Below are 22,015 nucleotides of genomic sequence, written 5' to 3' on the forward strand. Positions count from 1 at the left end.
AGCTGTTCAGCAAAAGGCTAATGGGCAATGAGTTACCAGCTGTAACGAGAAAAAATCCATTGATGTATTAGTGAGAAATGCTTTCACAACAAAGCTGGTGAAACACTGGCTGAGTGTTGTAGAATCCCCTTGGAGTATTCAAAGCACGACAGGACAAGGCTCTGTGCAGCTGCCTCTAACTTTAACATTTGAACTAGAGGACTCTAGAGGTCCCTTCTAACCTAAATTATTCCACAAAAAAGCAGCTTTTTGACCAAGATCTCTCATTAGAAAGTACAACTCAGGTGTTGTAAAAAATATTTACTGAAATTTTTGAGTATATGCCAATACAGACTTTCTGTATCTTTATTAATATGTAAGATGAGCAACTTAAAGTAGTTACTTTCCTCCACAAGCTATCCTATAAAGCGTCATTTTAAAAAGGCAAAGCAAACACTTTTTTTGAGGCAGTTAATATATGGTAGGAATACATTACACCCTATACTGAAAAAAAACCAAATGAAAGCCTACAGAGCAAGCATTAGAAAAATCTGAACTAATGCAGAACCTAACTTACATAAAAGGAAAAAATACCCACTTGATCCTCTGCTACAAGTAATGGATGTGTTGATTCTTCACCGACAGAGGGGAGGCGTGCACTTCCGACAGAAGGATGTCTGCTGGAAGGATGTGATGAAGCATCTCCAAAAGATGGGTATCTGGGATAGCCATTAGGTAAACTTTGTGCATTGAACCCAGGAGCTGATTCAATTAGAAAACAAGTAAAGCCATATTAAAATAGAACATTTTACTGTATATGAGTAAGATGCTTTGTATCTTCATTTTTGATTTTCAAAGGAGAAATTAAAATATGTAAACCAATGTTAAATATTCACAAGACAATTTTGCTGGGGGAGAGGAAAGGAAAAGCAAATTGGAGCATACAGCACCCCAGTACTTACTGAGAAACATCTCTGAAGCAACAACTGAAATCCAGGTGTATTACACATTGTAGTTCCAACAGTAAACTCCCTATCCAACTTCTCATTTTACCATTAACATGTCTCCTTAACAAACAGTACACATAATAATAAGCTTCTATTTTTCCGAAATCATCAATAACCTGCAATTCCTAGTTTTAAATATCAAGTCATCTGTCTGACATTACTTAAAATCCTCTGGTATTTTTGAAAGGAATTCACCCATCCATCTACTCACAGCAAAATAAATATTACGAACCCACTGTAGATGTGATATTACCATTACTTTTTCCCCCCTAATAAAAAGGTTGGAACATTACCCAACATTAACATTTCTCAGAAATGCTACAAGTAAAATATGGTGACATATTATAAAGCAACACTGCTTCAGTGTTCTTACCCATACATCTATTGAATTGCTTTGTAATGCAACACTGCTTCAGTGAAGCAGTGTACTTATGAAACAACTAAGTTCCCAAAACTTGTTTCTTAAAGCTGAAGAACTTGAGCATGGCAGTTTTCTTACCAAGACTTAAGATTCCCTAAAAATATGCTCAGCAAGTACCTCAAGAGAATGCATTACTGGTACTTAGCCTCTTAGCTTTAAATTAGTGGGTTTTTTTTAATTACTTAAAGATCTAATGCAAATTAAATGCTATTTTCAGCTAAGCACCACATTACATTCAGGTATGTCATCTGATAGTATAACCATACTTACTGGTAGGTGTTCGAGGGGTTCTTGGAGCTTCCAACTCAGTTTGATGATTATTCCTTTCTACTACTGGTTCTTCTACCACATTTATGCTATTATTCTGCATTATCTCTTGCAACATATTAAATAGCTCTTCTGCACGGGCACATTTAAAGGCAAAGATTCCTATAAATACACAAGGAAAAAATCAAAATCCTTTAACTTAAGAAACATATCTTACAATGTACGTAACTTTCAAAAAAACAGAATTGGAATCCATGGAATGAATACCTGCCAAAGAAATGAAATGTTAAGAAACTTTTATTGCACCAAAATACACAAATTACTGTAAAAACCTTAAAAGTGTTTATCTAATAGAAGAGGAGCAAGATTCCCATGCACCAAAAGTTCAATTAGAACAGAAAACTGCTTCAGTTAAGAGCAAACTATGTTTTGAGTGCTAAATGAGGGGTTTAAACAAAACAAAACAAAAAACACAGAGCAGGGCAAGGTTTTTTTCTTTCATTTTTTTTTTTAAGCTGAGAAAAAGGATACCTGTTTGATAAATTAATTAAAAAACCCAAAACAAAACTAGTAAATGAAACTACTGTGGTGTTACACGGTCATATTTTTTAAATTAGGTTTCTATTAAGCTACCATAAAAATAATATCCCTGTACAACAGGAAAGAAGAATTTAAACACTGGATAAAAGTTTGGTTTCTTTGGAAAGATTAAAATGAAAAGCTAGTAAGACAAACTGTGTGAAACGGACAGTAACAAACCAATTGCTTTAGGCTAAAGGATAGACACAGAAAACAAAGTTAGCAGCAATACCATGTCTTTTGCGTGTGTATTGTGCCACTTTGCCTTTAAACAGCAGGGAGCGCCCCAACTTACCATCACCAGCAAAGTCGCAGCTTTGGATTATTCTTCCATTGAAAGCATGAAGTTAAAGTTGACATGCTTGTTAAACGTGGGTGGGTTGCTCATTTTTTAAAGTGAGTATTACAATCTTAAAACACTCTTTACTAAAACCACCTACATAAATAGCTAGTTCTGTAAGTACAATTATGGTAATACACTGGCAATTACTATCAAAATATATTTATGTAAGGACAGAGAACTGTGACAGATCAGAACTACCAGAAAGGCTCCACATGGCATCACAAAAACTCAGCTGGGAATATATCAAATGGACTAAGAGGAATGACACTCCACAATTAATTTTCAGCTGCTGCAGTGAATTAGCTTCATGCTTGCAACACAGCAGCTGCAGAGCTGCTTCTCCATTTCTCCAACCCATGATCCAGTTCAAGTATAAACCATGTTTAATTTTTTGCATATTTATGAAAACTCACACAAGATACTTAAATCTTAAGGGAGAAAAAGTAGAATAAAATTAAAAAAATAATAATAAATCTAGGTTCACAAACTTTTAAAAGCTCCCAGTACGTTTCTGAGAAATTCAGCTTTCTTTACCTATTTGTTTTAAAAAGTGCTTCAAAATTGCTGATTCCTTAAAGTACGAGGTGAACCAAATTGGCACTGAAACTGCAAGCAAAACCAACTTGATGAAACCTTGATTTTTATTAAATATGTCCACATTAATACAATGTGATCTGTCATTTACAAAACATGGTGACACACAATCTCCCCCAAGTTTTCTACCCTTAATTATCTATTTAGCTGCACTCCCAAAACTCATCAATTAATATAATTTGAGATTAAATGGAAAACACAAACGAGAATATCAAGTAATACAATCAGTAAAAGTTGCTGGGCAATATTCAGGGTATACTCAAATGAAATTCTTGGTCATCTCACCAAGTGAAGTTTTGCAACTGTGCCCACAAAGCCCAGTGTAGGTCTCAGGAACAATGCTCCACTGCAAAAAAGGCAGCAGAGAGAACATTTTCTGGCAGATTTCTTTTTTCTCAATATTCACAGAATTTTAGTATTACATAAGGAAGGCAAGAAACAAAAGAGGGAGGAAAGGGCTGCTGCTTACACAGGCTGCTTAATCTTCTCTATTTAAAAAGTCAATATAGGAGGCTAGCAGATAAGTCATTTAGACTTAGTGGAAAATTTTGCACATTTGCTAACAGGCCATGGGAAAGAACCTTTCAAATAGCATTTTCAGTTTGATTCTATCTATTTTACATATTTAGAAGCAGCCGTAAATTAAATCTGAAAAACCAATTAAAGTGATTTCCTTCTAGACGAAGTTTATCACTTTCTTCAAGGAGTCTGAGAATTTAGGTCAGTATGGAGTGTACTGTAACATTTGAAAACACCTCCATTTCTCATTAGGAAATATGCTGAAAACGCCTTCTAAGCTCTTATTAAAATACCCCAACTGTCTGCTCTTACCTCTGCTTGGACAAGGAAGATTGAATGGTAAACTCTGTTTATGATCAAGTTCTTTCATCTTACTGATTTTTTTACGTTCAAATTTTTAAAAAGTGCAATTGCTAAATATCATTATTTATAAAAGCACTACTAAATGCTAAAAATCTGTGAGAAAATGAAAACGCAACTTAATTTCACAAGGTACGAATACCTAAGAATTCCAACTACACACAGCTACATTCCAGTGGAAAGATGCAAAATGAGGCCAAAACCACTATACCCTTGAGGACTGCTGCAGTGAAGAGAGAGAAAAGCCTAAATCTTCTCACTGGGAGCCAGCCTTGGCAAAGGCAGGCATGATCTGGGAACTGCAAAGGTAACCATCTTTTCCAATTAAAGCCACATAGAACATAACTAACTGAGCATAACTGGAGATTACACTTCATGCAAATAATACGAATTTGAAAATGGCATCACTGACATAAATGGAAATGGCATTTGTTTTAGGAAGAGGATGAAACACAAGTGTGTTACTGAAGACAATAATAGAGTAGGAATATCCAATTCGTATCAGTGCTCCAAGATTTTAAAAATCTAAAAATTGAGAATTCTTTGAATTCCAAGGAGATTCCTCCACAGTTCCAGGTTTCACTGCCCTTCTCTGAAGGTCAAGTCAGCCTCTGAGGTAGAAGGATTTCCTTGTCAAAAACACCTCCTAAGTTGATGACAGCTATCCACATGCACCAGCATGAAGTGCTCCAGACCTACAACACCAAAAACTGTGTACAACTGAAATCCTCATTTTACCGTAAGACCATTCCTCATAAGGTAACACACTTTCTTACCCCAGAAACCACCTTCCCATTTAAAACTATAGCCTTTATAACCCTTGCCAAAGGACAGGCAAATACACTTTTTGTTTGGGGGATGGGGGGAGAAGGAAGGGAAGTGTCATCCAACATTAAATAATTTCCAAAAAGCTCTGAATACAAAAAAGTTCACGTACCTTGTCCAGTTTGACACCTTCGGCCACTTTCAAAAGAGAAAAGATTTGAGTCATAGCCATAGCGACGGAGACAGAGGTAGTGCCATTTTACAGAGTCCCTTTTACGGGTGTACAAAATTAGTTCTGTATCTGTAAGTTCCATTATGCCAGAACCCAGTTCATTACCATCATCATCCACATTAATAACCTATAAAAAAAGAAGTTAAAGAGCATTAGGTCAGTACTGTCTGAACACCAATACTGCTACTACTGATGTTTCACTGATAATGCTCCACCTGCTCTGTCATACTGGTTATGATCCTTGAGGTAAAAGTTAAAAACACAAAACACCTCATCAAACCAGTTCCTTTGCTTCCCTCACCCAGAATTAAAAGTAATACATATTTAAAAGCAGTATGAGTAAGACTACATGATATTACTGTAAAATCCAAGGAGAAATTTAAAATGCAAGAGATTTGTAAGTTTAATTTTTTTAAACTGGCTTTACGTACATGTTCTAGTGTTTTCATCCAGATAAGGCATACCTCAGATAATGGAATCTTTTTAGAGACCCATTTATGAGCAAACATTTGATTTGTCATATAACCCCACTTACAGCTGGGTAAAGGAATGAAAAAGGATAAGCGGCTCCAAGATAAAGCTTTCTTCACACACGTGTATAGCCTTGCACTGTGCTGAATCACCAGACTGGTTTAGACTTTCTTATGCCATTTTCAAAAAAAAAAAACCCAAAATAATTCAAATATCCTACGATTACCTTGTGTGAAAATGTGTATAAAGATTAAAACCCTTCTTTCTGCTTTTAAACCAGTCTGAGGTCATCTGCATCCTCTAGGCAATCTGGACAATGTCTATTTTCGCAGACTCATAGAAATGGTTTGGGTTGGAAGGGAGCTTCAAAGGTCATCTAGTCCAACACCCCTGTATGGACATCTTCAATTAGAAGATTCCTCTGCATTTATTTTATCTCACAATACTGCTTCTAATGGGATTGCGTCTTGCTCAATAAAAAGGCTACCAAAAAAAATCTTCCCTATGATACTGATGAATGTTATTCCTTAAAGAGAGACTTTCGAGTTGAAATCTAGTCAACTGAAAAGAATTAGGAATAGTTAAATCTGCCACTGAGGCTTATGCCAACTTTCTTCATTTTACAAATTACATGCTTGCATCTCCTCCCCCCTGCTGCTAAATCAGTGACCCACACAAACAATAGAGAAATTCTACGAGAAGAAAAATAGGAACTAGTTACACAAAGTAATTGATGTCAAATGCATAAAATGCAAGAAAACAGAAAAATATTTTATCCTTCAGCTTTTTCTACTGATAATATGAAACATTTCCAGAAATTCCCATGGCTGTAAAGCTCATTTTGGTGTTGCCCTAAGGCAACTCATGAATAGTTTTTCATTATGGAAGCATTACATTCCTTTGCCAACTCCCAGAGACAGTTTGGAGCACAGAAGCTAATCTGACTTGTGTGACTATGCAAAGGTATGTTTACTTAAAGTCACTGACTTCAGCAGCTTCATGTTAAGCATGTTAAACACATGAACAAGTGTTACACAAACTTATAAATTCCGGGGATATGAGGGACAGAAGCACATTTATAAATAAGATTTCTTAAAGGACAAAATTAAAACTTTTTATTATCCTGACAAAAATACTGCCATTAGTAGTGGGCTTCAAAAACTTTCCATTGCTGACTCCACATACAGATTCACAATCACACATCTCCAACAGATCTTCCCTTATGCTCACAACTCCCTTCCTAACTTCCATAACCTCACACAGGCAAAAACATTTACTAGGGCCCTACCAGCAAAAGCACAGGACTGCTGCTCTTTCCTGAAGATCAAAACTGTCACAAAAAAGCCTACCCATCTAGAGAATTCCTGTCACTGCTGGTAAGAGAGGATTTCTCAAAGGGACAGTAGAAACCTGTAGCCATGGACACCTTCAACTCTGCTATGTTTTAACTGTTCAGTAATTCTCACCCTTTTTTTATTTATTTTTTTTTAAGAAAAAAGATTATTATCTGCTCTGCAAGAATGCAACAAAATAATTAAGAATGCATCACATCATTTGCTTACCTTAAACTTGTTTCGATGGTTATCTGGGACAGTTTCTTTACCTGGACAGCTACAACAGCTACCCATGACTTCTTTAGAAGACCATGTGAACCCTAAAGGCAAAAAAAGACCCAACCAAACACGAAAAGTATCATTTAGTTGAAGAAAAAATAGAGTATCATAAATAAAAACCCAAAACAAATTGCTCTTTGAAATTACAATTGTTCATGATGAGTTTTACAGTCTTAAGCAATTAAAAAAAATCAACATAAATATTAGACATATTTTTAAATCGTTAAATTAGATTTGGCATTTAGGAGTGGCAACACCGAGCTGTTAAAGTCCTACCAATAATTCAACTCTAGGTTACTACAAAACAGACCCATTTGATTTGTCACCCTAATTCCCATGGCAGCAGCTTGGGGAAAACAAAACCCAACAACTTACTGGGTGCGATTCTCATCTCCTGAACCAGGGCCTTTACACAGGGCAACACTCTGGATTCCAGTTCTAAATGAGCACTCCCTGGCCAAGACTGCTGAGCACAGCCCTAGTGACGCCCATACAAGTCCTGGGCTGTAGGAGGTTACCAGGCAGAGGCAACACAAAGAGCCCGCATGGCAATCCTGAAAGGCTGCCCTGGCTTCAGCAGCTCCAGGGCTGGCTTGCAAGAGAGAGTGGAAGCATTCCAAGCTCGGAGGCAGCCCTGTGCTGGCAGCAGTGCAGCAAGACTCTGTGCTTCACATTTAAATACTTCCCATATAGCAATGTACATAAAACTATGCAATCAAAGTCAAGGGAAGGAAAAAAACCTCACATTCAACACAAATATTTCAAAACTCGAAGTTTTTTTTATTTCAGTTCTATTTGGATTGTGTTACAGAGTCTACTTCATTTGCTATAAAAATCTAAAATATTCAACTAACCTAAAATAAGGAAATAAAAATATTTGGCATTTTCAGTATTTTCATTTAAATATTTTTCTATGTGTGGTAGAACTTTCATAAAACAGTGTGATAAAATGTTCATAGAACCAAGTCTCACAACAACCTTCTCCTCCCTCTACCACCTTGCAGAATGGGGCAAGTCTCATATTTAAGAAATACATACATGCCATAGTTAGTTCAGCAAAATTTTTACTTCTGAATTCTGCCTGATTTGTTTAGAAAGGGAGATACAGGTTATAAAACCTATTACTAATTTCCTACCCTGCACTCCACAATGCCTCACTACAGTAATGTTCATGTCTTGCTAGCCTACTGATGGTACCCTACTCATGCCGAGAATTCACTGCTAAAAAGAGCAACAAGTGACAATAGCTGCAATGCAGATTCACAATGAATATATAAATTTGCAGCAAAAGTTTTCAAGCTGTGGTCCATACAGCAGTCATAGCTGTAGATGCTTCTAGCAGCCTTCAGGCACAGGCACTTAATAAAGCTCAGTGTTAGACCTCCCCAGACATTTTGACAAAGTGGAAACAGAACTAGATAGCAGCATGCTGTTTTAGTATCATGACTTTCTCAGCATTCAGCATAAAACAGCTGATAAAATCTTTTGTAGGCAGGTGCTTGCAACTTAAAACAATTTAAAAAATCCTTAACTGCAAAATAGTTTGGGATAAGTCACCAGACTTGCAAGTAGAAAACTTGCAATAAACTATATGAAAATGTATGAAGTATGGCCACTGTATCTCAAGAAAAACAAAAAGAAGACAAAAAAGGGTCTTGATAATTATATAGGCTTGTTACTTTGTCTCCAATATATTCTGGTATTAATACTTCAGAAAACCAAGAACTGCAATGCTGGTTCAAAGAAGAGATGTAAACCATGAGGAATAAATGAAACAGCTAGGGAACCAGCAGAATTAAAAATCACTCACCTAGATTTGGCCATTAATATTCCCAGCCTCTTCTGCAGCATCAGGGCTTCTGTCATACTCAAAGTGTCATGCTGCCTTGTCACAGAACCAATCATTTGACCTAGAACTAGAATAGTACATAGAAATGTAATTTTTCTGGGTTTTAAGAGATAAGTTAGTAAATAACAAAAATACATACTTTAAAATTATTTCGGCAGTATTATGTCAAGTGAGGTATTGCTGGCCAGGATGTATCTTAAGTGGAATTTTAGACAACAGACTGATCTCTCAGAGCTTCCCCAGCATTTCAGTGCCTAGCTGAGTCTTGGAAGAAAATCATCTGGTGTCCCTTTCTGCATTGTCACCTATAACACTGGGGACTCCACTTATTCCCAACTCACTGCTTACCCAATTCAGTGCATGGAAGTGACAGATGCGAAGCTCCCATTATGCTTAGCACATACTGAACCAAACCACAGGACACAAACAGAAGAACACATACAGCTTCCTCTGCCTAACTCCCTCTTGGTTATCCTACTGAACACACACAAATGCTGGCTTGTATGGCTAACACGGAAGCACTGGCAAATGCAAAATAACATAGCTAGCATAGGAGCTCTATTTGGTAGGAAAAACAGTCATGTAGTCACGCAGTTCAACGAAACACTAGATCAGTAGCTATCATAAAGCAAATAAAAAACCGTTTGAAAAGAACTCAAAGAGCCAAACCAAAAATACAATTCTACTGTATGAATCCCCAGTGCACCCACAGATGTAGTAATGTGTGCAGTCATGCCTTCCCCTGTCAAAAAAAGCAGAGTAAAACCAGAAACATAGTGCTTGGACTGCTCAATCTGGAAAAAGGAGCCACAGAGGTTAGAAAAGATGAGTACAGAATCATAGGTGACATGGAGGAGATAAATAAAACACAAGTACTTTCCAAGTGCAAGCATTAGGGAGCAGTAGCGGACACTATTAAGAGGCAGGGTCAAAAAAACACACAGTAGTTTTGCACATGGCATGTAATTAAACTTTGTGATCCACAACATATTGTGGGAATGAGTCCCAGAAATTTAGACTTAGAAAGTAATTGGGGAAACGCAAGCTCCATGAAGAGCTTTTAAACTCAAGGATGTCACACCTGGCTCAAAAAGTCTATAAGCTGCAGATATTTAGAAGGGTCTTAGAACACAGACATGTTCCTTCTTATTGTTCCCTTATATTTAATACTGGCTGTCAGAATTCACTATTTACTGTCAGAAACAGGATACCAGAGACACTTATATTTCAACTTTGATCCAATAAAGCTATCCTAGTTAACACTAAAGGATGACATGGACTCAACGTAAGTTTGACTGCACTGCAATAAGACATTAAAAAAAAAAAAATAATTACCAACTTGTATTTAACTTGAAACTAAACCCTAGATTTCACAAAGGTAGAGGGCTAAACTTACTGAACTGCTTGATAGATATGTTATTTTGCATACACATACTCCACATACAGATTCTCTGCTGTGCATAAGTGGTATTTAGTACCAGGAACTTGCAGCAAGTCACATACCCTTCCTATAATTTATATGCCCTTTAGCCATAAGCTTTCTTGATCTTGGACAAAATCGTACAGAGTTGTATTGAAGATCTATCCCTCTGCAACATGCACAGGGCTCTGATTCTATGACGGCGTGACCCATCTAGCTGGTATTATTTAACTATGTTTTTTGGTCAGGTTACATTTTTGTTGGCTCAACATACCAGACCAGCTCAGCAGAGAGCCTAGCAAGTGCCAGAGCCAGCTGGGGACAGAATCACAGCATTAGCCATCTCTGCCCAGTTTTCAGAAAAGTTAGCTCCTGCATTAATGACTGGGATTTACTTAGTTTACCAAATTCCCTGCTAAAAATCTTTAGGATGGGAGAAAGGAAAGATGGAGCAGAAAGCTTTGAACACACACACACACACCCCCCCCACACACACACACACACCCCTCCAGTGGAATATTACAGGTAGTCATTAGAAAAATAATAAAATTAAAACTTTTCACAGGCAAGCTACACTCCTGCAGGTGTGTTTGCCCAGGTATTTACCCTGATATTTTTCTAGAAGAGTTATAAAGCCTTCACATGGTTTGGCTACCCAAAGCAGAGTAGCCTATTTTCAGTTACCTAAGAATGATTCTTAAGTGATCTAAACAGAGATTTTGATGGACAAAAGAAAGCACACAAATTTACAGCACCTAACTTCTTTTAAATGTAAAGGAATAGCAAAATTCTCCAACCAGTTGTTTCCAATTACAAGTTGGTCATTTGCTCTGTTTGGGATTTTCTTAAATCTTCCCAGATTGCAAAATATTTACCCAAACTTAAACATACAAGGAGAAGTAGACATTTTCACAGTCACAACCCTAAAAATTAATCTTTTCAGTTATGTCTACAATGTCAAATTTAGGAGCTGTATTTTCCCATTCACAAAATATCAGTGGTGGTTGGGTGCAGTCATGTGAGGAGGGGGAAGGGGTTAGTATTTTCTGATTCTCCCCAGCACATTCATTACTGCTCTACAGGGTAAAATCCCAGGCAAGACAAACCAGGACCAGCGCTTATCTAGACCCTGTTAACAGAGTTCAAGTTAGGAACTGCCATAACTTCAGAAAGATTTATTACTTGGCTCTGTAAAGTGAACCATGTCCTTTTCCCTCAAAGAACTAAGCAGTGGCAACAAGTTACGCTAATCTGAAAAGTCAAGGAAGACAAAGCATCAATGTAAATACAGTAGATATTTTTTTAAAGTCGTATGCCAAAGCTTGTAGAAATTCTGAAACTTGCAACTGTGCAATGTCCCCAGCTTGGGAACGGTCAGAACATGCGTGTTTCCTTCATGTAAGAAAAGCCACTTGGGCAAGCTGCAGTCATATTCCTCCTTTTGCTCACGATAACTGGCTGACCCATTCAACTCTGCTCACTGTTGCAATGCCAATGTAAAACCTGGCATTAAATTAGCTCTGCATGCTCTGGTTGCAGAATCAAAGATTAACTTTGGGGGATATTTTAATTCCCAGCACACAGCTTCTAAAACTCAAGGAAGGAAAACCCCCAAACCATAGCATGGCCCAGAAGAAGCACGGAGAAGCAAAGGTGCCTTGTCTGTAAATCCATCTTTTGCATTAATTCTTCCAAATGAAAATGTGATCTTTCAAATCACTAACTGCCACAGTGCTAGATCCTCTGTATGTCTTGCTCTTACACCTATAGGGAGAGGGCAGAAAACATAACCATAGCACATTAACATAATTTTAAAGTGTTTTGTACCACAAAAGTGTAGTTTAAAAAAAATGGGGCTTTTTTAAATTGGGGCTTCAGAAATTTTAGTATCTAGAAAGGCCAATGAGTACAATGGAGTAACTGGAAAAAGATGCCTGTGAAGGTTGTTAGCACTCAGGCCGACAAGCACTTGAATGTATTCATTCTCATATTATCAAGCATCAAAATACTATTTTGACCACAGCTAAGCAATAGAAATGCACACTTAGAATGTCATTTTTGCCTGTAATATTCCAACTTGTTCAATTTAAAAGACTACATACACTTTTTAAATTTAAAGTGTCATCATCGACCATTTTCAAAGACTGTTTCTCATTTGGCCTAAGCTATGTAGAAAATATATATATATATATATATATATATATCTACACACATGTATGTAAAAGAACATAATCCCAACTACTAGAACACCAAAATTCTCTGTGCTTTTATTTCCTACTCATTTAAAATATTTACAGAAAAGGTAGAGTAAAAGGAAGTATTACCAAACCCTCTACATTTAACATCAGTTTCTGTGGAAATAAGTCATTTGGGAACATGAAATACATGTATGAAAAGACAACTATTATTATTTTTAAAAATAACTATTCTGCTAAACCAGTATTTGAGGGAGTAAGGCAGCTGAAAAATGGCTAGCATCTTTTCTTCCTAATTTCTTAAAACTTTGGAAGAATGGACCATGCATGCCATTTCAAACTCAAATTGTGCCATGTTTCAATTCACATGTATCATGCAAAGGACACTTTACCACAAAAAGGGAGAATTTTTAACTTGCACACAACTCTCCTTTGTGGAGCCATCAATGCCTCTCATCGCAAGAACTGGCAATAGCCCACATAACGGAAATGCAGTTTACTTGAATACCTAACAAAAATTATACCCTTCACAGAAACCGTGACCTTGAAGATATCATAGCCTGTTTAAAGTGACGCACGTTTGGCTGAGAGCCAAACTTTCACCTTCTGATTGATGGCTGTAACAGCAGTTGGGAGCAGACCTCAATAAAAATCAGGAGGCTCCCGAGATGCCTTCCTGGAGGTTTACAATTGCCTTGTCATTGACCTACGCTATATGCCACACTGGAGCCATGCTTTCCTGTGACACAGCTGCATATCTCCACATAAGCCATAGTGCAGGCAAGCATGAGCGGGGGTTCTTGTTCCTTTATGCCTGTTGTGTGAGCCTGTCTGAAATGTGAGAGCTTGAGGGTGCCCCTCCTGAAACTTCTCTCAGGTAAGATGCAGCCTCAAACTACAAAATCCAGAAGTAAGTGGGAGACAACAATTCTCTTCTTTTTTTGTTCTGAAAACTCATGAAGTCCCCACTAGGAGACGTGAGTTCTCTTGCATTTGTAACTTAGAGGGAGAAGTAGAATTAGCAATTCACAAAGGATTGTCCCAAGCCCAGAAAGGGCTTTCTCCTTCCTTTCTCAGGAATTATCAGAAGTGATGATGATGGCAAATTATTTTACCTATAGAAAAAATAGACACAAATTGCTAAGTATTAAGCAAAACTCCCTTTTCTCCCTCCATCCAATTATTAAGATATCTAACACTTAAAATATTTTGTGTAGGACTAGACCCATCACACTTCTAGATTTGATCTCTTCTAGAACTTTATTTTTTTCCCTACCTCACTTAGGGAAAATAAATAAATTCTTTACTTCAGGTGGAAAGATGCAAAGGGAAACCAGAGGAACACAGGGGAAAGGTTTTTATTATTCAGGTAGACACCAGATTCATCCTGAATTTTACGTTACTAGCCTAAACACTCTTAGTCAATGCCTTCACTCCACTTCCATTTAGCGTATGAGAAACCAAGTCCAAATTTTGGTTGTCTACATTGCATCTGACTTAGACACTAGCAGTAGACATCACAAACAAACTGCTAGACCACTGAACACATTGAAATAAGAAAAATTAACTTCTCTCAAAGTTCAACATTTGTGTCTTCCAAGTGGTTGGATGTTTACATTTATACAGGCATTCAGACATGAAGTATCCCCAACGATATTACTGCAACCACCAGTTGCCAGCACATGCTGCAAGACTAATCACAGACAAAAGACTTGGTGACAGAGGTGACCTATGCAAAACAAAAAATCTAATTTCATTAGAGTTGGATGAATGGCTTCTTACAGGAATATTACTGATGTCTCAACACTGATTTCTTTTAAAGCAAAAGTTGTTTTTAATCTTTTCTATGGCTTTAATTATATGGAAACAAAATTTCTGTCAAACAGATACAAACCACTCCACAACTTACTTATGATGCCTCTTCCTGTCCCTCATTTTTCCCTTAAGGACCTATTTTTCCTTATAAACTCCTTACAGAATGATACTAAACATAAAATTATTTCACATTTTATACTCTTCGTGTTTCATCATTCCCACCCTTACACAGCATGGTAAGTATTGCTCGATATTTTATTACAACTGGTGTATTTACATTTGTTGTGAACCTTCACCCTGCAAAGAACAAGCAGCAAGGATGGAATGCAATTTATGAAGCAGCCTCTTCTTCTAGATCCTTCATGAAGAATATTGAGGAAATAATGTCAAAGGAAAAACATACTTTAAGTGACACTGCATGAACTGTGGATTAAGTCCTCTATTTAAAAATTCACCCCAAACAATGGCAAAGTTTACATTACCTTTACCAGCCTGAAATCTTCTTACGATAGAACCTGAAGCTTACATACTCAATTCCTTCAAACACTAGCAACTCCACTCTTGTTTTGTTTTTCTGTTTGCCCTATGATGAGCCATACAGCATAGAGCTGCCCCCCCCTTCCTGAAGCTCATTCCAGTACATCTTTCTCCTCTTTTAAACTCTCACAATCAGAAATACTTTAAGAAAGCACAGCCAAATCCCTACAAATGCATTATGGTAAGTCATTTTCTCACCTGAAGGGGTTTTGAGCACTATTGATGCTAATGGTTATTCTACAGCACGGAATTTCACCTGGATACTGTCACCTTAGATATTAAGTACAAACTGAGAGTATAAATCTGAGCATTTCAGGTTACACATAGTCAATTTCTAAGTAACACATTACACATCCTCTGCTCGTTAACCAGAGTTGTCAGTAAAGCAAAGCAGATTTGATTTTTTCGCACATAACAAATTTAGGATGGAAGTGGAAATCCTCCAGGCACCTGAGACAGCAAACAGACTAATAAACAGAGGAACCAACTTACCATATAAGAAAAAAATGTTACTGAGTAAAATAATGATTGGTTTATTGCCATGTTATTCCTTCCAGAAAACAGGTGAAGAAAGCTGAGATGGTACCACAGTCAGCCCTTTGAGCTTTTCTGGTAGCCAAATATAGCCTGCTTCATAACTGGCTAATACAACAGATTAAATGGATAACCTATCTATCTGATGTGGCAAATCCTGTGTCTTCAGAGTCATGATGTAATCCATGGTGGCAAATTCTATATGATTTAAGAATCCTGGTATCCTACTTAGGACTTAAAATAGCCCATACTTTGACCTTCTATTTATTTTGGCTAGCGTACCTTCACTACCATGAAGCCAAGTTCTTCCAATTGGAAAACAAAACTTAGGTTTCTGGAACACGGGACTCCCACGTACCAGACCTCACATGCACATGCACAAAATAAGACATTGCCCTGAACTAGCAATTACTGAGTGTGGTCAGCTCCAAGAGCCTCATTCCCCCAGTGGTCACAAAAAGGACCTCTTAACTTTGTAATTACTTGGGAAAAAAGTAAGAGATTTCTGTACATCAGCAAAGGCTGACTAATTTATTTTAATGTTTGGAGACTGAACACATGTAAGAGGTGCCAGAGCTGGAACGTTCTCCTGTGGAAACACAGGGCTCTAAAGGGATACGAGTGTTCAGCAGAACAGGAAGAAACCCTGAGAAATAGAGCAAAAGGGGCACAAAATGTTCTCCTTGCCTGCCCAAACATGCCACCATCCTTCAAATCAACCCCTCTTCTTCCAGGTGTCCTGGAAGGCCCTTGTCTTGCACATTCTGACAAGTGGTGATGTAACAAGTCCAATTCACCCCCGAACAGCAAATGTATGTTGGGAAGATGGTGCTTTAACAATAAAACGAGCTGAACTAAGGTCAGACATAATCCTTACCCTTCATCCACTTGGCAATGATTACTAAGAAAATTAACATTGAAGGTACCTAAGTACTACAAGGATGAAAAAGCAGCAGTACTAACAAACCATAACAGAGTTAAAAACAGTGAAGGAGATCCAAGGAGAAACTAAACATGCTGAGAAAGAGTTTTGTGCCGCTGGCTGCAATTATGGAAAACAAACTATGAATGGGAGAGGTGAAGTTGCAGAATCCAGTTTATAACTTTGCATATGCTAACAGGTGGAGTTTTACCTCAAAATTTTTACTAAATGAGCATGCTGTCAGACTTATGATTAAAATACAGTAATAAACGTATGCTCCTTTTCTCTCTTCAGCCCTTTCCAAAGGGGAAAAAAAACCCCAAACAACAACAAAATACAAACCTGGCAAGATCCAAGCTAAACTGAAAAGCCTTCTGGCTTCTATGAAAACAAAATTACAGCAACCACACACAAGCTCCAGCACACCAGCCTGCCACTTCGGCACACCGCCCTCAGAGCCCGCTTTGAACACTCGGCGAGAAGGCTGATGCAGGATCACACCAGGAACTCGCCCTCTCAGCAGCATTCCTCCGCTGGCACCTCGTGCCGCTGCCAACTGCCTGCTTCTCAGGCTCACAGGAGGTTTTCTTTTCTTTTCTCACTCATCCATTTTAACACCCAGATCCTCACAACTCGATCTGTTTTGCTGTATATGTAACAGTACGTTTGGGTTCAAAGTGAACAGCAACTTCTTCCTCCACACCTCACTCTGCCTTAGTGCAATATAAGAATACCCAATACCATTTTTAAAAGCAGAGGGGGGAAAAAAAAAACCACAAAAACATAAGGAAAAGCAAATGAGGAGCCTTGGTGATTTGTTTAAATTGAAGATTGCCAACTGATCTTGAAGAGTCATTATGTAAAATTTCAAAATGGCATGTTAGCATTAATTTAATTCTCTACAGTTCTCCTTAAAAGTGATCATTTTAGCAAAATGCTCAAATTTAGGTAAGCTAGTTAAACATTTGTTGGAACACTGTTCATCCGTAATTCCTTAAAAACACATGCTCATTCTAACTGAAAAGCTCTTTTATTTGCCACAATTACAGTAGAACTGAAGATTAAAGACCAACTCAAACAGCTGAGTTAGACAAGCAGAGAAAACTGCAGCAGGCAGTGATGTTGTGCCAACTCTTAAATACTTCATGACATATAAGACTGATTTATGTGAATCTGATCCTAGACTTCTCCACTTCCCACTAGCATTTAATTCTAAGACTCACAATCCCTTATCCTGAAGAGAAGCAGCCCCATATTTTGGCCTATCCTAATGTGATACAGAAGGCAATCACACATTTCATCCAGGTAGTAAGTTGATAAACTGTTCTGTTCAATACATGTGCACATATATATATACACAGCACTAAATGGAAGTTTCAAATCTTCACCTCAGCACACTTCAAAACCTCTAGGTCTTCAACGAACATGCATCTTGAACAGAAGCACACATGCTGTTTGCTCCACTATCCCCATTAATCCTTCTGAGGATGTGGGACAACGTTCCTTGTTTCTACTCTTTAATCACTCTCCAAAAACTGAGCCTCTTGCTCTAAACTTCCAGAGAAACAAGACTTATATTTTACTTGGTATTATTTTTAAAACAACTTACACATATGCAAATATTTTTCAATTTCTTACTAAAACAATTTCTCCAGACCCACACCACCATATCGTTTTCTGTGAATGACTGCCAGATTAACTACATCCTTTTAAAAGAAACAGCCAGAACATCAAACTCCAAACCATGACATTAGGTTAAACAAGCAAGCGCTTCTAAATTATTTTATTCTTGGAAATTCCTAACCTCATTTAAAATGTCCTCTCAAGAACAGCATACACAAAAAGCATCATTTTTACACAACAATAAAACAGCAAAAACGGGATTGAAGATTTAAACATGGGTGCTATGGAAAAGCTTTTTGAATACAGGATCAAGGAGAAAGGCAAGGAGATGGGAAAATAAAACAGAAGGCTACAACAATTAAGTCAAGTAATGGGGCCTAAGAGGAAGAGAGAATGTAGTTTAATTCTCAAAAAGGATGCCTGGCTTGAGTCAGTTTAACTAGTGAGTCAGCTCCCCAATATTTAACCACAAATGCCTTCTAAACCTTGAAGCCCACAGCTTTTGCCAAGTCTTCAAAGCCAGCAAGGTGCCAAATTTTGTAATTAAGTAAAAGGCATTGAGTTTATATTCTGTAGTATTTTATTCTCTGAAAGACTGTTTATTCAAACATTTCAGGAAAAGTTTTGCTTTATGTTTTTGACATGTCTCATACCCAGTCTTCTAACAGATGAATAGAAACAACACTGAAAAAATCCTGCAAGGTCCTTCTTACCAAAATGTTAAAAAGATTCAGGAAGATGTTATCAAAACCAAGACCACACCACCGTCATTTGGTTCCTCCTTTGCTATCAGCAAGTTCTTAGAACTTGGATACAAGGAACCCAGCCTTACCTGAACACCTAGCTTTTATACATAGTTTTTGCTTCTTCAAAAACTGACAATCCCATCCTCCCAAGATGTCATTAAATCTGTGTTCTTTTAAAAATTGTTTCTTGTGTTTATCATTTCTCCCTGTTCTGCAAAGAACTCTCTACAGCACATTTGAAAGACTCCTGAATTTCCTAGTTCTGTTCACATTCCTTGGCAAATGCTTCTTGTCCATTTTTAGTTCCTACTTTAAGGAGAAATTCTAACAATTATTTAACTCTACGTCCCCTGTGACTCCAATTCATTGTATGAAAGGTTAAAGATCAACAATGTCTCGTTAACTCCTCTAAATCAAGACTATGTAGACTCTTCACCAGCAGCTAATGAGACATCAGATCCACAACCCTAGGGTACATTTTGTCACCACTGAACTGCATCTGCCAAAAAGCAAATTTAGGTTTGCTTCCCCCCCCACCCCCCTTTGCATTTGCAATGCAAAAGAGCATAAGCACATTCAGTTAACGTGTCTGATCTGTTAAACCATGGTAACCTGACTGTGTAGACACCTGTCTATGCTTTGGGCTACACCAACTGATTAAAATTCTGATTATTAGGATCTGCCCAGCAGATTTAAGTAAAACCCAAGTATAATCATGTTTGTACATCCACTTTTCACTGCTGAATCTCTTACAGTCAACTTCTATATAATTAAATAACTAAAACATTCTCTTTAGTTTTGAGTACTCTTTTGTTAGTGATTTAACATGCTCCCTGTTAGTCTAGCTGATCCATGACCTAAAAAGTATTTTCCTATTTGAAATCAAAGTTCCCCAAAACTGTAGTTTGATCCACCTGTACAGTGGAGAGCAAAGTTCCATTTGTACTGTATTGTATTTCAATCTTTTTTAAAAGATTGTATTGTATTTCAATCTTTTTTAAAAGCTCCTTTTTTGCAGCTTATAAAATGCTGCTTTCTTGAACACTGCTGAAACACTACAGAAATTTCTGTAGCAACCTGGAGCTCCCAATATAGAGCTCTACAGAGCTTTATTCTGCTGGATGACTATTATACTACAACTAGACAACTGCTGCCCAATGTTATCACCACAGAGCATTTTCATTTAGCAAAGAATAACCATACCTTTCTGCAGGATCCATAATTAATTGTCTGATTTGTATAGATCTCTTCCTAAATAAAGATCTGTAAAAGTAGTATTAGAAGGATGGAATAGAATCATAGAATAGTTAGGGTTGGAAAGGACCTTAAGATCATCCAGTTCCAATCCCCCTGCCATGGGCAGGGACATCTCACACTAAACCATGTCACCCAATGCTCTGTCCAGCCCGGCCTTGAATACCGCCAGGGATGGAGCATTCACAACTTCCCTGGGCAACCCATTCCAGTGCCTCACCACCTTCATAGTAAAATACTTCCTCCTTATATCCAATCTAAATTTCCCCTGTTTAAGTTTTAACCCGTTACCCCTTATTCAACATGAATGGAAACATGGTATTTGTCCATGTATGTGTCAGTGTCTACACACCAGAATAATCAGCAGAACAAAGATTAAAGCTCAGCTTGTCCTATTAAGGAAGAGCATCTTTGCCACAGCAGTGCTTCCAGCGGCAAGGCTCTTCCTCTGATCAGACCACAGCATGGACCACTTGCCAGGGGAACAGCCTCCAGCCTAACAAAAGGAGAATAGTACTGAGGCTGCACCACACTGCATATACAGTTCTTCTCCCTGTTAGTGCATCCTCAAAAGAGGCTATTGACACAGATAAAGAAAAATGAAAATGTAAGAAAAGGAAAAACAATGAATGAACAGCTGTCACTCCTAAGATTTATGGAAGCGGAAGATTGAGAAAACCACACCACAACACCTGATGACAGTTGAAAGATACAAAAGATAATAAAGAGTTTGGCATTACTGGTCAGCAAGGACCCCAGAGGTTTTTTTTCTTGTCCTGTGCCACTCACAAAAGTTTTTGGCTGAACCAATTGGCCACAAGTCTTGCTGCTTGTCAAACAACTGGACACAAGTGCACAACCAAATAAAATGTCACAGAATGAGTGTCAAGCATTGTAAGAGACCAGAGAAACATATACCACCTTGCCTTTCTATAGAATCCTGCACTGAACTTTGAACCATCTTTCCTAAAAAGATAAACTAATTCTATCTGTAAGTAGTATTGTAAAATAACTGTCCCAGAACCATGGGTTTCATTATAAAATTAGCTTGAGTAACCATTTGCTCTTACTTTTCAAAATAACGAACTGTAACATAAGAATGCAAATATGGCTTGCAAACCCAGCCACATTTAAAAATTCCTCAATACCATGAGTTGTGGATCACATGATTCCCTACTACTTACATAATTACTTTTTTTTCCTCCCTTGGGACACCTTTCTAAATCACTATTACCAACTATATCTTCACTAACTGTAACAGTATGGCCGAAGTGAAATGGAGAGAAAACAATCCAAAATTCTGATTATTTTTTTTTTCGCAAGACTGAACTCTTCCCAAGACATTAGTGAAGCGGCTTCTTCAAGCATTTTATTGTCCCAAATTTGTAGTCTGAAAGACTGCACAGGGAAGGTGTCCTTTTGAAGAACAGAAGTTTACAATAAAATGAAGCTTCCCCCACCAAAAAAGTCACATTTACTTTTATTTTAAAAAGTCTTTCCATAAGATTCCTTCTATTACATAGTCCTTCTATTACATACATATTCCTTCTATTAACAAGTTTGACCAGGTGTCATTTAGAAAATAGTTTCTGTCAAAAGGTTTTCAGGATTAAACTGCTGACTTTGTGTGTCACATGATACTTGTAAGCTCTGGCACCTTCAACTACACAGAAAAGTCGTATTAACCTTGTTGTACTGAAATTATCACTTATTATTTTAAGCAGCAGATAATCTTTAAGGATAAAAAACTGTTCCGAATTCTTGTGTTGATAATACACACGTATTCTCTAACCCAATAAATATGATGCCTGAATATGTGCAGGACATGCTCTCACACAGCAGTCACATCCAAGATTGGGGTTCGTAACGAAGTATGAAGACTTGGCTCCAATTCCCCCTGAATAAGCAAAACGGTGATACAATTCAGTTTAAAAGAAAAAAAATTAAATCCTAAATCAAAAGCCTAAGAA

General features: G+C 37.5%; 1 protein-coding gene across 3 annotated transcripts in view; it reads right to left on the reverse strand.

Annotated features, from left to right (window-relative positions):
• Positions 1-22,015, reverse strand: part of FRS2 (fibroblast growth factor receptor substrate 2) — a 50,383-nt gene that overhangs the window by 3,055 nt on the left and 25,313 nt on the right. For 2 of the 3 annotated variants that reach the window (XM_061368027.1, XM_061368028.1), the window contains 5 exons: positions 8,961-9,066; positions 7,100-7,191; positions 5,007-5,193; positions 1,678-1,836; positions 578-741 (listed from right to left, as the gene is read on the reverse strand). In XM_061368027.1, coding sequence (XP_061224011.1) covers positions 578-741; positions 1,678-1,836; positions 5,007-5,193; positions 7,100-7,165 — 576 coding nt within the window. In that variant the 5' untranslated portion in view covers positions 7,166-7,191; positions 8,961-9,066. Of the gene's footprint in view, positions 1-577; positions 742-1,677; positions 1,837-2,548; positions 2,581-5,006; positions 5,194-7,099; positions 7,192-8,960; positions 9,067-22,015 lie in introns of those variants that run through there. The other variant, XM_061368029.1, reaches the window with a different exon arrangement.

Source organism: Neopsephotus bourkii, unplaced genomic scaffold (assembly GCF_033783945.1).
Source record: "Neopsephotus bourkii isolate Nb327-2 ecotype Australia unplaced genomic scaffold, CSIRO-AGI_Nbou_v1 NB_1423, whole genome shotgun sequence".
NCBI lineage: Eukaryota > Metazoa > Chordata > Aves > Psittaciformes > Psittacidae > Neopsephotus > Neopsephotus bourkii.